The 12,410-nt window shown below is 40.2% G+C and overlaps 1 protein-coding gene across 4 annotated transcripts; it reads left to right on the top strand.

The window, feature by feature from the left end:
- Window positions 1-7,341: 7,341 nt before the first annotated feature.
- Window positions 7,342-12,145, top strand: LOC143884155 (pentatricopeptide repeat-containing protein At4g13650-like). Of its 4 annotated transcripts, XM_077387580.1 has the most exons (3): window positions 7,604-7,634; window positions 7,749-7,839; window positions 7,928-12,145. In XM_077387580.1, the coding sequence occupies exon 3, from the start codon at window positions 7,952-7,954 to the stop codon at window positions 10,172-10,174; it is 2,223 nt and encodes a 740-aa protein (XP_077243695.1). In that variant the 5' UTR covers window positions 7,604-7,634; window positions 7,749-7,839; window positions 7,928-7,951; the 3' UTR covers window positions 10,175-12,145. The 4 variants fall into 4 exon arrangements, 3 of the variants coding, with proteins under 3 accessions (XP_077243693.1, XP_077243695.1, XP_077243694.1); XR_013252760.1 differs by having other exon boundaries at window positions 7,342-11,259; window positions 11,292-12,145; XM_077387578.1 differs by having other exon boundaries at window positions 7,342-7,634; window positions 7,749-12,145.
- Window positions 12,146-12,410: the final 265 nt, after the last annotated feature.

The following is a 12,410-nucleotide window of genomic DNA, read 5'->3' as shown; positions in this document are numbered from 1 at the left end:
CATGACCTTCAGTTCATGGGTTACACACTTACACCCTGCCTTACAGAAAGAAGATTACTATGGCCTTCAACTTTAGGTCAGATCACGATGTGAGGCACACATATTGTACTCAACCCTTATTGCTTTATTTGTTCATTTTGTCCTCTTACCTTTTCATGTTGTTGCGTAGCAAAGTGTTTTTTGGGTCTTCATGCATCTATTAGTGCTTGTGAGAAACATACCTTGGAGAACAATCCACATTTCTCTACACGTCCATGTTTGATTTCTAATCTTCTCCTTTTTCCCACCGACTACAGATATTCTCCTTTTCCCCACCTACTACAGATATCAGCAGAAGAGAAATGCTATGAGATATACACGTCCATGTTTGATTTCTATATATATATATATATATATATATATATATATATATATATATATATATATATATATATATATATCCTCAATTAAGGAGAGAGGGCGTAGAACCATCCCCTCCGTCAACAATAGCAGAAATGAGGAGTGCAACTTACAACATCTATCTTATTAGGTAAATTTGGAAACTCAGGTCTTTAAATGTTGTTTAGATTATTAAGCTAAGCTATGTATCTGATCTTATTGGTTTTTTTTTAAATAGTTCAATGAAATCATAATTAAGGCCATGTTCGTTTGGGATATTCAGAATTGATTGTGTCTAAAACTGATTTACTGGATACAAATGTGGCTCTTTGTCGTGCCTGCATAACCATATTATAATACTAATTGCCTCTGCTTTTTAGTGCTCTGTCATTTTATTTTTTCTGAATAAAGAGTTCTAATACCATTCTATATGAACTGGAATCTGACTTCCGTATGGTGGTGCATGAGGATGTTGCCATATTAGAATTTTTGGCCTTTTATGGAGAATTTTTGTCAACACAGATATGTGGTTGGGAATAGATGACATGCCTTATGAGGTAAAAAGGACAGACTCCTATATGTTTATTTTATTTTTTCTCTTCTGAATTTCTCTGTTTATGAATTTATCCTTCAAGTTCTGAAGGATGAAAAGATTAGAGTGGGTCTTTGTATCCTCCTTCCTTCTACTTTGTTCTACTTATTCATCTCGACAAATGATTTTTTGATATGCAGTAATCCTATATATTTAATGGAATTTCATTGGGATTGGAAGAATCATGTATTTTTTTCCGAGGACAAACAGTAGGTTCACTTTCAAAAAAATAAAAAAAAATACAAAAGAGTTATTAAATTTTTTGGTGTCTGACTCTGTTATTTTCGTTGTTCCTGGCTACCTAATTTTACTCTTACCTTCATGCATTTTTTTAATCCATGCTCTCTACATTTTTGTTGTTGTTTCTGCTTTCTGTTATTTTTTGGTGTCTGACTCTGTTATTTTCCCGTCTAATTTTATACTTATTTTTAATCCATGCTCTCTACTTTTTTGTTTTAAGTATTCTGCCTTCTTAATTTCTTGATTTTCCGGTCAAAAACTTTCCTAACAGAGTTATTAAATTTTAAGTATTCTGCCTTCTTAATTTTCCCGTCTAATTTTATACTTCTTTTTAATCCATCCTCTCTACATTTTTGTTTTAAGTATTCTGCCTTCTTAATTTCTTGATTTTCCCCTCAAAAACTTTCCTAACAGAGTTATTAAATTTTTTGGTGTCTGACTCTGTTATTTTCGTTGTTCCTGGCTCCCTAATTTTACTCTTACCTTCATGCATTTTTTTAATCCATGCTCTCTACATTTTTGTTGTTGTTTCTGCCTTCTTAGTTTTTTTATTTTTCCGTCAAAAACTTTCCTAACAGAGTTATTAATTTTTTTTTCCTCTGACCATGTTTGGTTGTTTTCTCTCTTTTAGTAACCACCATGTTTTTTTGAAGTTGAAGAATGCGTAATGCTATATGTGTTAACTTAAATTAGGATTAGATTAGAATTTCTGCTTTTCCATTGCTTTTCAGTTTTTTTTTTTAATTTCTTTTCTTCTATTTTAAACCTTAAAATGCTTTCGTTTTGTAAAATACCGTTTCTTTCCATTGATTTTCAGTTTTTTTATTTCTTTGTGTTTGACTAAATTCTTTTTGCATTAGTTTCACCAATTCTTCTTTAGTGTTGAGATACAGTACTTCAATATAGGTTATTCCAATGTAGTTTCTGACAGATTAAATTAATCAAACTTATCATTTCATTTCTCTCTTGCCTTTTGAAACCTCATATCCAATACTTTGAAACTACGACTACACTTTACACCTGGGTAATCAAATATATCAGCAATTTATGCTATACTTTTTAAATCATCTTAGGGCATCTTTTTATTATTCATTTAATTTTTCTTCGCCGCCCCGTGCATCGCACGGGTTGTTTTACTAGTATATATATATATATATATATATATATATATATATATATATATATATATATATATATATATATATAACTGAAGGGAAGTGATATATTCGCCCCATTTTTTTTTATCCGGGACAGCCCCTCTAGCTTATTTACGAATAGTCTTTTACACTGGAGGGACTATCCCAAGTAAAGTGAAAAAAATGGCAAATATATCATTTTATAGACAGAAAATCTAAACCAAGTTTTCTTGGTTTTCAAGTTTCCTCAGCTGAAATTTTTTATGAGGTTTTTGCTGTAAAACAAAGTAATGTATTTGTTTCTGTGTATGTCGTTGCACTCTCTCCAAAGAGAAGAATTAATATACAAAGCTTTATAAAATTAACATCATACAATCCCTTGCTGTAGGAATAATATCTTTGGACTTTAGGCAAGTGTAAATTACACTTTCCTAATATACAAGACCATGGCTAATTACCCATAAAAAAAAAGATCATGGCTAATATAGCATCAGTACACCCAACTCATACTTTCCAATCTACAATTGTGCAACTTGTAATTCCTTATCTTTTGGGATACCCAGCACAAAGTTGCTAAAGAAGTCTACACCAAGTTTTCTACTTTGCTTCATTTGCAAAAACAGTCTTCTTGTTTGACATTTGCAAATAGAGCCATCACATTTGAGAGAATTCTGAAAATGAGGTCATGCCTTCAATTTCTGACCAAAATACACTTGTTATATTTTTTTTAAGGGAAAATTACATTTACACCCCCTCTAGTTTCTGACACATCCACTTCTACCCCTATAGTTTAAAACGTGACAAATACACCCCTGTAGTTTCAATTTGTATAAGGTAGGCCCCCTCAGTTGACGGTTCGTCCACAGATTGAAGGGTTAGGATGATCTGATGGAGCTGATTTTTTGGGCACACCCTATCTATGTCAGGACCCATCAAATGAACGCTTTGGATCATCCAAATAATGTGGGCCCATACCCGAATCCAAACACGACCAAAAAATCATCCAAATAATGTGGGCCCACATTGTTTGGATGATCCAAAGCGTTCATTTGATGGGCCCTGACATAGATAGGGTGTGCCCAAAAAATCAGCTCCATCGGATCATCCTAACGCTTCAATCTATGGACGAACCTTCAACTGAGGGGGCCTATCTTATACAAATTGAAACTACAGGGGTGTATTTGTCACGTTTTAAACTATAGGGGTGGAAGTGGATGTGTCAGAAACTAGAGGGGGTGTAAATGTAATTTTCCCTTTTTTTAAACTCACAAAAGACAAAAATACCCTTATATAAGAAAAGATGAAAATAACCGGGACATGATATTTTCACTCCCCTGTATTACATGCACGCTCCCCTTATAACCTGATTTGACGTGAAAAGTGGGCAACTTTATGTCAAATCACGTTATAAGGGAGCTGCAAGTAATGCAGAGGGGGTGAAAATATCATCACCCAAATAACCTTGTAAAATTACCAAATTTTGATAGGGTGGGTCTTACAAACTCAACTCAAACCTATGCATCGGGTGGGGTCCACCATTTTAACTCATGTTTTGATGGATTAGTCTCACGGTTTCCACGCAAGCCCAAGCATAGATTGGGGCCAACCAAAGCCTTTGAGTTGAGTTGGTGGAATCCTAGAAGGACGCATTTGTTAGCTAGGAAGGGCAACCGAGGAAAGCTCTTTCTTTTTTCTTTTTGTTTCCGATTATGTTGTGAAGTGAAATTCTATTTAGAAATGTCTTTTTTCGTCTGCGAAAGGTATTAGAGCCAAAGAAAGAAATGCCATTCCCCTCTTCTCATTAATCGCCTGAAATCCAATTATAGGAGACAAAAAAATCGGTCTACTACTCCTAGAATTGAATTTTAGGCTTTTTTATAAAATTGGCATGTGTAGAAAACAGACCACATACGCACCACTCACACTGACCAACTGGTCAGCACACCAGGGTAAATCAAGAGGCCAAAAACAGGTATAAGCTCATGTGTTGCTTACAGGCTCTCGACCGGATATTGAGATAATATGATTTTATAGTCATCACGTGTTCCTTTGATGTGAGACATGTTAGGGGTGCAACTCGGGTCGGGATGAGGCTAACCCAAATCCAAACCAGACCTGAGTTCAACCCGACCCAACCCAAGTTTCTAAGCTTACTAAAAAAATGATAAAAAAAATATTTGGTTTCACTCGGGTCGGGTTTTCCAAGCTCTAATCCCAAACCAGACCCAAACTCAACCCAACCCGACCTGACATTTTTTTTTTCGGGTTGAACCCGACCCGAGTTACACCCCTAAGACATGTGCCTTTGATGTGAGGCAATCCCGTTTTTAAGTGATATTTTTAATTTTTACTGTACATTTTTCTTAGATGAACCAGAGATCACAATTCTGTCGTGATTAAGATATGGTGAGGAGCACAAGTTTCACCATGATTGCCCTTGTGGTCATTGACTTTTCCTTGATTCTTAAGGAAAAGGTGCATGGTAATTCAAAATTACTTTGAATTTCCCTTCATCTATGAGTTTTTAGTGATCTCTTGTCCCACATTGAAAAATGAGAACGGGAAGAGAGGAGTATTCCAAATTCCTTGCAACAATGATCTCTACTATCATTTGTCTAAAGTAAAATTTACTTTCGCATTCGTGTATGCAATTTTATCTTCTTGGAATGTATCTATATTTCCATCCTTTTGCATAGCTTGGGAGCCCGGGCACTCTCATGTCCATGTTCTTGTAGGAGATAGTAACAACCTATCTATCCTAATGGTAGGGTCTCGTAGGGCTAGCAATAATTGCGTAACCTAATAAGAAATCGAGAAGAAAAATTATGGCCTTTTTGGTGAGAGAGGGGCTCCATTTCCAAATAGATTTTTCTTCTGTAAATTTTGGGAGATAAAAGATGCTCGACATATTTCGTAGATTAGGAGTATACTGGTGGTTTGTGTGTTGGACGCATCTACGACTGTTAATTTGAGACTAATTGTGCTTTCCACTTTATCTGAAGGGAGATGATATTTCCACTCCCCTTGCATTTAGGGGTGTAAACGAGCCGAGCTTGGCCAGGCTCGGCTCGGCTCGTTAAGCTCAAAAGCTCGGCTCGGGCTCGAACCAGACTCACGAGCCTTATCGAGCTCGAATTATATTAATTTCACACCCCTCATCTTCCCTGGACAGCCCTATCTAGTGTTTTTTTACTACCCTTTTTACACTACGGGGGGTGGTCCAAGTAACAAATGGGGTTCCAAAAAAGAAGTGACATATTTTGCCTCCCCCTTTCACTCCCTGGACAACCCTTTTAGTGTATATATTAATATAATATATATATATATATTTAAATATATTAAATTCTTAACGAGCCTTAATGAGCCGAGCCTGGCCTAACTCGGGCTCGGCTCGTTAAGCTTAACGAGCCTGGCCAGCCGGCTCGGCTCGGCTCGTTAAGGATTCGAGCCGAGCTTCCGAGCCCGAGCCAAAATTGACACCCTTACTTGCATTACATGCACGCTTCCCTTATGACGTGGAAGGTGGGCAACTTTATCGCTTTTTAACTTCAGGTTACGTTATAACGGGGTGCATGCTTAATGCAGGGGTTGAAAATATCATCGCCCTATCAGAATTACAAATGTGGGCCTCCAAAGTCGCAGTTCCTTCAATCGTGGCTTTATATCTAAATCTAGACCCGGCGAAACAGTACCCGTACCCGTGGGTACACCCGGACCGTAACCAAATCCGCAGGTACGGGTACCAATCTCCCGACCCGTCGAATTTGTACCCGTACCTGTGACCAGCGGGCCGGGTCAGGCCGGTTTACCCTGGCTAACCAAATAATAGAGTATAAATGAACAGTCCCTATTCCTTTAACAATATCACCCTCTATTTTTCAAAATGGACTGTTCAGCCCACACCATATGATGATCTAAACCGTCCATTTGATGGGTCACAATGTAAATAGGCTGTGCCCCAAAAATAATTCCCGTAGGATGATCCGAGCCCTCCGATCTATAGAGGTATAGAGGAACTCCATATAAATTGTATAATCAAACCTCTATAGATCGGAGGGCTAGGATCATTCAACATAAATGATTTTTGGGGTACAACCTATTTACATTGTGACCCATCAAATGGACGGTTTAGATCATCATATGGTGTGGGCTGAACAGTCCACTTTGAAAATTAGAGAGATGAATATTAAAATAGAAGGGCGTGAATTTATTGCTGGGTTACCTGCAAGTCTACCCGGCCGGGCCGGGTTGGGTCCAGGTTGATGAAAGCCTACCCGTTGAAATCACGGGTAAAACTACCCGTGTGGGTTACCCGTTTGCCGGGTCTATCTAAGGCCTTAAATGAATAAGACAAAATCTACTAAAAAGTGAGTCTTTGTAGCTTCCGTCATGCCAAAGTAAGCCGCAAAATGGGTTTCTTGAGAGTCAACTACTAAAAAAATTTTAAAAAAAAGTTGCGTAAAGCCACTTCGCCAGTCACTTTTGCAAGAGCGAACACCCACCTCAGCAGCAATAAATAGTAAGACAAAATCTGCTATAAAGTGAGCAAGTGCCATATTATATAAATGAGATTTGCTAGCGTTCACGGATTGCCTGTTGCATGTGACTATGTGAGAGCACCCACATAGGCTAACTGTTCAGCAGATTTTGTCTTCATTCACAAGTTGGCTGCTCTCACATGCAACGGGCCATCAGCGGAATGCCTTCTGCATGGACGCTAGCAAATCCATTGAATAGAGATTTGCATAAAATTTGGTAGGGACCATCGTGAAGGCATTCCGCAGAACGGCTGCTGCATGAGGGAGCAGATGAATAAAATGAATGAGACAAAATCCGAGCCCATGTGGCTGCCTTCTCATGCAACAGCGGGTCCGCAAAATGCATTCTTGGATGGTACCTACCAAATCCCAAATATAATAGGGGATCTGCTGGGCAATTTCGCGGCTCACTTTTGAAGGCGAGAATAGCCACGCAGGCTCACTTTTTAGAGGACTTTGTCTTATTCGTTTGGTTCATACGAGGTTGCCTTTCTCTCATACAAGAGTGATCCGCGAAATTGTGTGCCAAATTCCTATGGGTTGTCATGTTGCTAGAGACTGCAGGGCGTCTCCGAATCCTCTCTCCTTCTATAGAATTTTGGTCTCAGACGTTTCAATGGAACTCTCAGATGAGGGACTATTGCCAGAGAGGAGCTCTCTCCGACGTACTCCGCCTCTATCCTCAGATGCTGAGTCAGGGCTCCAAGCCTGACCGATTCACCTTCCAATTCCTCCTCAAGGCATCAGCGGGTCTGTCCTCCCCCCAACTCGGAACCCTCTTTCAATCTCAAATCCTCAAGTCCGGTTTCGAAAACGATCTCTTTATAGCCACTAGCCTGATAGATTTGTTTTCCAAATGCTCAGACATTCATAGCGCGCGCAAGGTGTTCGGTGAAATGTCCGAGAGAGATGTCGCAGCTTGGAATGCAATGCTATCCGGCTATTCCCGAAATGGGTATGTTGATAGGGCCTATTCGCTTTTTTCTGGGATGCGGTTTTACGGTGCCAAGCCTAATTCGCTGACTCTCTCCATTTTGCTTCAGGTTTGTTCTGATGTGGGAGATGGAATGCTTGGAAGGTGTATCCATGGTTACATTTATCGGAGACGGTCAGATGTATTCTTGTATAATTCTCTGCTAGTTTTCTACAATAAGTGTGGGAGCATTGAGGTTTCTAAGATATTGTTTGAGACAATGCCGAGTAGAGATTTGGTATCTTGGAATGCGATGATTTCGGGGTATAACCAAAATGGGTGTGCCTGGGAGGCTTTAGAGCTCTTTTATGGGTTGCGACAGGAAGGATTTAACCCTGATCTTGTCACGCTGGAGACCGCCATTCAAGCTTGTGCCCAATTGGGGGATGTTGCCATCAAGGTGGGGAAGTTAATCCATGGGTTTATTGTTCAATCTGGTTTCTATCTGAATGTTTATGTAGAGAATTCTCTTCTTCTTATGTATAGTAAATGCGGAGATATAGAGTTTGCCCAGCACTTGTTTGATAGAATGGCTGTGAAAAATCTTTTCTCTTGGAGAGTTCTAATTGATGGGTATGTTCAGTGTGAGCAACCCAAACAGGCTTCAATGCTGTTTAAATGTATGCGCATTGTTGAACGGGAAGCAAGCTCTGATTTACTGGTGAGTGTTCTTCAAGCGATAAAGCTATTGGGAGGCTCTCTGGAACAGGTTATGGGTATTCATTGTCTTGTTATAGTAATGGGTTTTGATTCTGATGCATTTGTTAATAGTTCCCTTACTGCTGCATATGGTCAAGGAGGAGAAATTTGGATTGCTCGTAGATGTTTTGATTATTTCATAGAAGGGAGGAGTGATAGTATTGTAAGCTGGAATGGGATGCTTAATATTTGTGTACGCAACTGGTGTTATATTGAAGCAATGGAACTCCTCCAAACTATGCAGCTTAAGGCATGCAAATGTGACTCTATCACCCTTGTTAGTGCCTTGGTTGTATGTACCCAGCAAGTGGATCTGAAACGGGGGAAGGTGGTTCATGGGTATATAATCAGGAACCACTTTGAATCGAATGTTTACATCGCGACTGCATTGTTAGAATTCTATGTTAGATGTGGCTTACTAGGTGTTGCATGCTTGTTGTTTTCAAAGATACCTCAAAGGAATGTAGTCTCTTGGAACACGATGATATTTGGTTGTTCCCAACATGGGTTTCCGGGGGTTTCGTTGAATCTCTTCCATCAGATGCTACAATATGGCGGCATGATGCCAGATCCAACCACTCTGGTGGGAGTTATTGAAGCCATTTCTCAGAGAGGATTTGAAACAGAAGGCAAATACATCCATGATTATGCGATTCAAGTAGGTTTTGATAGAGAAGAATTTGTCGCCAATTCTCTGATTGCAATGTACGCAGGATTTGGTGATTTTGACAAGGCAAACTTGGTATTTTGTAGAGCTAGGAAACTTAGTACTGTTACATGGAATGCCATGATCTCTCAGTATTCTCATAGTGGCTTGGCAGACAAGGCAATAGCAGTTTTTCACCTAATGAAGGTTGAAAACATTGCACTTGATTCTATTACCTTATTGTCTCTTCTTCCAGGGTGTGCTCATTTAGCATCCTTAACTTGCTGTATGTGGATACACTCCATTATCAGTAAAACTGGGTTTGAATCTGACGTCTTTGTGGGAACTGCGCTGATAGACATGTATGCGAAATGCGGTGATATCAATATCGCTAGGCTGGTCTTTGAGAGGATGACCTTTAAAACGACAGTTTCATGGAATTCCATGATTTTGGGGTATGGGATGCATGGAAATGTAGAGGAGGTGGACAAACTTTTTCTAGAGATGCAGAGATTGGGTGTAGATCCTGATATCATTACCTTTCTCATTCTCATGTCTTCTTGCAGCCATGCTGGGGATGTAGAAAAGGGTCATCGATATTTTGATCTCATGAATGCCCACTCAATTTCACCAGGGGTTGAGCATTACTCCAGCATTGTGGATCTTCTTAGTCGCAGGGGACTTCTACAAGAAGCATTTGAGTTCATTGAGAAAATGCCTGTGGCATTGACAACATGTGGTTTGGGTGCTCTGCTTGGGGCTTGTCGGGTTCAAGGGAACATGGAAGTAGGGTTGGTCACTGCTGAAAAACTGTTTGAATTGGACCCCTCGCACTGCGGATACCATGTGCTACTGGCAAACATGTATTCAGAATCAGGAAGATGGATGGATGCATTTATGATTAGAAGGAAGCTGGGAGATATGGGCGTCAAGAAACTGCCTGGGTGGAGCATGGTTGAGAACCACAAATGAATATAGGAATATACCCATTTCTTACCATCTATGGAAGGAAAAGGAAAACTTGCTCCTGGAAGTTGAAATAAGATGGTCATTTGTTTTGGTAGCTGGTCAGATGGGAGTTTAAAGAAGATGGGTCACTACTCCCCTCCTTTGGCGTTGTCCAATTGATAATAATGAATTGGTTTCTGTGTGCGGTCAGATGGGAGAATGGAAAAATATCCCTAAGCCGAGGTGGCAACCCCCTTCTGGTGGTTGGACAAGGTTCAACTTTGATGGAAACTCCAAAGACAATCCAGGAGTAGGTACTGGTGGTTTATTTCGAGATTCGGTTAGCTGTACTTTATTTTCTTTTTCAGGTCCGGTGGGAGTTTGTGATTCCAACGCGGCGGAAGCTAAGCCCTTCTCTGGGGCTGCAGTGATTTGTGTATGTATTGGAGAAGGCCTTCTAATTATTGAGGGAGACTCTTCAATTGTCATCGATTGGGCTTTGAGGAAAGCAGGTGGCCTTTGGAAATAGGCAGGGATCTTATGAAAATTAGAAAACTTTGTGCCAAAATAGCTGCGGAATCCCAGCATAGGCTGAGATCGGCTAATGAACACAGGCAGACAAAAGGAGCAGAAAAGGAAGATATGGTAAGTTTGTAATTGCATTTATCTAGCTGAAAGGCGGGCGAAGACATAAGAAAGGAAGATGGGTGTCGGTGTTGATCTTTTACTCGTGTTGTGGGATATCTCGTCCCATAGATACATCTTGTAAAACTTCGGGGTTTATCAATTAGAAATCTGTTTTCTTTCAAGAAAAAAGGGAAGCATGGTTGAGAACCACCTCTGGTGGATACTCCATTCGATCCTTTTTCCGTTGGTTGGTGCGTGTCGACGGATCAGAGCCCAAATTCTTCACCATTTGGCGATCGTTGGCACCCCCTCGTGTGGCGGCTTTCACATGGACAGTGGCTTGTAGGAGGATAAACACATTTGATCGCCTCAAGAGGCACAAGATGCGTATGTCAAGCAGGTTTATTATATTCAAGGCGGTAGAAGAATCTCTGAACCACGTCCTCCTCCACCACGTCCTCCTCCACTGCCCTTTCTCATCGGTTGTGTGGAGGGCCATTATCAGGAGTTTCAGGTTGTGTGGAGGGCCATTATCAGGAGTTGCAGGACGGGTCGATCTCTTTGGATCTTAGTATGCTATGCCATTTTGTGGCATATTTGGCAAGAAAGAAACAGGAGAATTTTGGAAGATAAGAAAAAAAGCATCATCGGGATTATATTGGAGATCACGATTGACCTAATTGCCTGGGCAAAAACAGATGAGCTCCTATCATCATATTCAACAACTGATATCTTGAGGAATTGGCGGGCGATAATTTGGGAGACAAAAGCTAAAAACCACCCATCTCCATCTTGGAAGCCGTCCCCTAGTGGTTTGCTGAAGCTCAATTTTGATGGCAGCGCATAAGGTAAATCGGGTCCAGCAAGATTGGGCGGCCTCATTCATGACACCGAGGGCATAACCTTATTTTAGTAATCCGACCCGGCTGGGATTTGCTAGTTCAATGAGGCGGAAGCGAGAACCTTATTGCATGGACGTAAGCATTATGTTTCCCATCAACCCGGCCCCTTGATCGTGGAGGGACTCTTCCAACTTCATTTCTTGGGCGAGCGGAACAGGTCCTGGCCCTTGGAAAAATCTGTAATATCATTTCGGAGATTCGGGATTGTTGCAAATTCATTCTTCCTCTGTTCTCTCGCATGTATTCAGATCCACTAATGATAAGGCCGATGAGTTAGCGAAAGCAAGAGTGGATAATCTTCAAGTGGTGGAGGTCTATTCTTCTGTTGCTGAGGCGTGTTAGCCTATGGGTTTGGGAGGAATGTATCATCAGAGCTCATACTTAATCTGTCGATGGGGGACTCCTTGTCCCTCCCATCAGATTGTATGGTTTAACTCTTACTCAACGAAGTTACCTTTTGTGTATCTATTACCAAAACAGCCCTTCCCTCTACAAGTTGTTTTTAGCATTTAATTTTATCCCTCAATCTCATTCACTGGGTCAACAACACACAAGTCAATCGTTGGCATCCATCCATACGATATTCACACAGGACCTCTGCAGCTTACCTCAATTCTCCATTGGAAGTGCCAAATTGAAAACAACAAAATTGAAAAATAATGTTTTGTGTGTAAGCGTGAATAAAGGTTGATTCGTAAAAGAACTATAAAACAATAAATGAAGCAACTGAA

The sequence above is a fragment of the Tasmannia lanceolata genome, unplaced genomic scaffold (genome assembly GCF_043159265.1).
Source record: "Tasmannia lanceolata isolate RefF3 unplaced genomic scaffold, GAP_Taslan_0.1 ptg000008l, whole genome shotgun sequence".
Taxonomy (NCBI): Eukaryota; Viridiplantae; Streptophyta; class Magnoliopsida; order Canellales; family Winteraceae; genus Tasmannia; species Tasmannia lanceolata.
This window is presented reverse-complemented; position numbering and strand designations above follow the sequence as displayed.